The 2,967-nt window shown below is 34.7% G+C and overlaps 1 protein-coding gene across 1 annotated transcript; it reads left to right on the forward strand.

Annotated features, from left to right (window-relative positions):
• Positions 1-560: 560 nt before the first annotated feature.
• On the forward strand, positions 561-2,933 carry LOC136066086 (phosphatidylinositol-3-phosphatase myotubularin-2-like). The gene is made up of 3 exons (XM_065769950.1): positions 561-683; positions 820-884; positions 2,328-2,933. The coding sequence occupies exons 1-3, from the start codon at positions 654-656 to the stop codon at positions 2,842-2,844; spliced, it is 612 nt and encodes a 203-aa protein (XP_065626022.1). The 5' UTR covers positions 561-653; the 3' UTR covers positions 2,845-2,933.
• Positions 2,934-2,967: the final 34 nt, after the last annotated feature.

A 2,967-nucleotide genomic window follows, 5' to 3' on the forward strand; every position in this document is an offset into this window, starting at 1 on the left:
CTCTCCCATAAGTTATGTAACTGATGTGGGGGAGGACTTATGGATGACACTTCGAACATATAGAAGGATGTTGCAATTATTGAGAAGTTCCCTTTGAATAAGGGGCTTTAAAAATTTAATATATTCATGCACTCTAAAAGGGACAGGTTGAAATAGGAGTTAGTACAGTTTGGGAGACATGTCTGCAGATGCTTATGTGGTGGAGTTTGGGATTTGAAAATTGAGGTTTTCAGGGTTACTGTTTCAAATTTAGAAACCCTAGCCAGGAAGGGTGGTTAATTGATAGAATGACAAGAATGTGGCAGTGGTTTTGTTAGTGTGTGCATGGCACGTATTGTGGCACTTGACAACTTAAAGCTTAAGAAACTAATGTTTTTCAACATCTAGTAGTACTAAACTATTACTATCATTTTTTTGTATGTCCTAACCCCTACAGTCCATTGTCAAAACTCTCCCCATTTGAGTGTCTTTAATTTTCCAGTTGAGGTCATGTTAGGAGTCGATGTCAAGCGTTTCATGAGTTGAGGTTAAAATGAGAATTTCTTGCATGTCCTTTCTTTTATCTTTTTGCTTGATAATTTGGTATTATTAGTTAATGATCTTTTTTTATATTTATTTTGTAGTGGATTGATTGTGTTTCACAATTGTTGCGGATGTATCCTTCTGCTTTTGAGTTCTCTATGGTATGCATCCTTCTTCAATATGAAATAATTAGTTTCATTGTTTTCATTACGATTTGAATGTGTTCATCCCTTTTCATTTTGCTTCTTTGGTCAGAAAATAATTGCTTGCTGACATGTATACTATTTGATGATTCAGGTTTTCCTGGTGGATTTCTTGGACTGTGTGCTCTCCTGTCGTTTTGGAAATTTCTTCTGTAATAGGTAATTTGCTTTTGTCAGTGTTGGCCTTTATACAGTGTGATGAATCATCACCTGTTCAAAAAGTTTAAGTTGTTAGGAAATGGTGAATACATCATCTAATCAATACTCTTAGACTTCCTCTCACGTGTGGGCCCAGATTCCCCATTATTTGTTGGGCCCAACATGTAGAATTTTTAACTTTTTTTATGTGGGAGGTAAAGTGGTGACAGGGTTTGAATTCAAGATCACTTTCCTAAGACCATGATAAATTACCAATTGCCTACAAGTGTAAACTATTAGGAAATTGTGAATTTAATCATTTAGCCAATGTTCTTGTGCCCTTACTATTTGGATCAGAATGTAGGATTAGATATCTTCTTCTTCTTCTTCTTCTTCCTTTTTCTTAAATTAAAAAAAAAAAAATTTTGTATAAGGGAAACCATTATTGGATTGCAGGATGAGATATCTCAACTAATAACTAGTTAATTATTTGAAAGAAACTTATTCTTGTGTCTATCTAGAGGTTAATGGCCTGACTTGATGCATAGAGCTGAAAACATGAAGTGTGTACATAATAATTCTTCAACAATTGGTCCTTATAGTGAGCGTATATATAGCATGGTATTGAAAATGGAAAAGAATATGTTTGAAATGCATCAAAATTTGATCATAAGCTTGAAATGGAATGAAATTTGTGATAGATGTAAATATGCTAAATAGAAAGCTGAGAAGTTGGTCAGCAAGCATATTAAGTGGTTGAATGGAAATATTTCTCTTAGGTCAATAAACTCATTTTATTTTTTAAGTTCATCAATGAGGTTGACATTTTTCATTCATTTCACAATCTTGGTGTTTAGGCACTAAAATCTGGTGGTTCATCCTTTTAAAATTTATTTTGACCTTAAGTGATACATCTCTTCCTCCTTTCTAGTTTCTTCACATCGCAATTGTTTATTTTTATGGATATATTAGGGTTTGTTTGGGATTCGCTTATTTTGTTAAAACTGAAAACTTTTTGCTGAAAATACTGTAAATAAATATAAAAGTTAGCTAAAATAGTACAGTGAGACCTATGAATAATATCAAAAAGTGTAACGGGGCCCATGAATAGTAGCAAAAATAAGTTGAATAGTAAAATAAGCTGGCAAAATTAATCATGCCAAACATACACTTAGTTATAGGTGTCTGCTGGTATTTGCTTGCGCATTGATCGCTCATTCTACTTGCTCTAATTGTCTTCTAAATTATTCTTAAGATACCTGAGGTTTTTTAATTTTTAATTTATTTTTAATTTATTATTATTTTTTTGCCTAAGCAAAATTCTGCAATACTAAATCGTTAGATAAGGTTCTATCAAGCAGTAAGAAAACATATAGTGATACAACAAAGAAATTCAATTTTATATATTTTTTATAATAGTAAAAGTACCTTCTTTTCTTCTCATTGCATACTTTATATTTTCAGTGAAAAGGAGAGGCAGGAATGTGGTGTCTCTGAGGCTTGTGGATGTTTATGGGCATATTTGGCTGATTTGCGAGCTTCAGAGGGAAGCTCTCATTTGCATTACAACTTCTTTTATGATCCGGTAAAACATGCTGATGCACTATTACCACCAGCAGCTGCCTTAGCCCCAATTCTCTGGCCCCAATTTCATCTTCGTTGGGCTTGTCCTTCAGAAGCTCAAGCTGGGGAGCTTGAAGTTCAATTTAAGAAAATGTCTGTAAAAGTCTCTGAACTGCAGAAGGTAACAGTAGTACTTCTGTCTCTGGCTGCTAAAAATTTCCCCAATGAACTATTCCTTCCCCCCTTCCCCCCTCCCTTGTGTATTGGTGGCTTTCCCCTACTGATCATGAGCAATTTTGAGCATCAGCTTTACCTTCAAGAGTCTTTGTTAAGGATAGCAACAGTAGTAGTCAGGTTAGGTGTGGGTGTTTCGGGTCAGGACAAAGTATGTTTTACTCTAAGATGGGGCTATAGATGAATTGGAGTTGTCTGATAATATTCTTGTTCACCTATCATGTTTGCAGAAGCCAATCATGTATAATTGGCATGTTTTTCTTTTCTGCTTTCAAATGTTCTCTACCACCACCACCGCCCCCACCCC

This window comes from Quercus suber, unplaced genomic scaffold (genome assembly GCF_002906115.3).
Source record: "Quercus suber isolate HL8 unplaced genomic scaffold, Cork oak 2.0 scaffold_1809, whole genome shotgun sequence".
Classification (NCBI taxonomy): Eukaryota; Viridiplantae; Streptophyta; class Magnoliopsida; order Fagales; family Fagaceae; genus Quercus; species Quercus suber.

What these genes read in the sequence shown, in the direction of transcription:
- LOC136066086 (XM_065769950.1), top strand. Translation starts at nt 654, where the DNA reads ATGTATCCTTCTGCTTTTGAGTTCTCTATG. An exon ending in CTGCTTTTGAGTTCTCTATG is followed by an intron (nt 684 to 819) that starts GTATGCATCCTT and finishes TTGATGATTCAG; the next exon opens with GTTTTCCTGGTGGATTTCTT. An exon ending in GGAAATTTCTTCTGTAATAG is followed by an intron (nt 885 to 2,327) that starts GTAATTTGCTTT and finishes TTATATTTTCAG; the next exon opens with TGAAAAGGAGAGGCAGGAAT.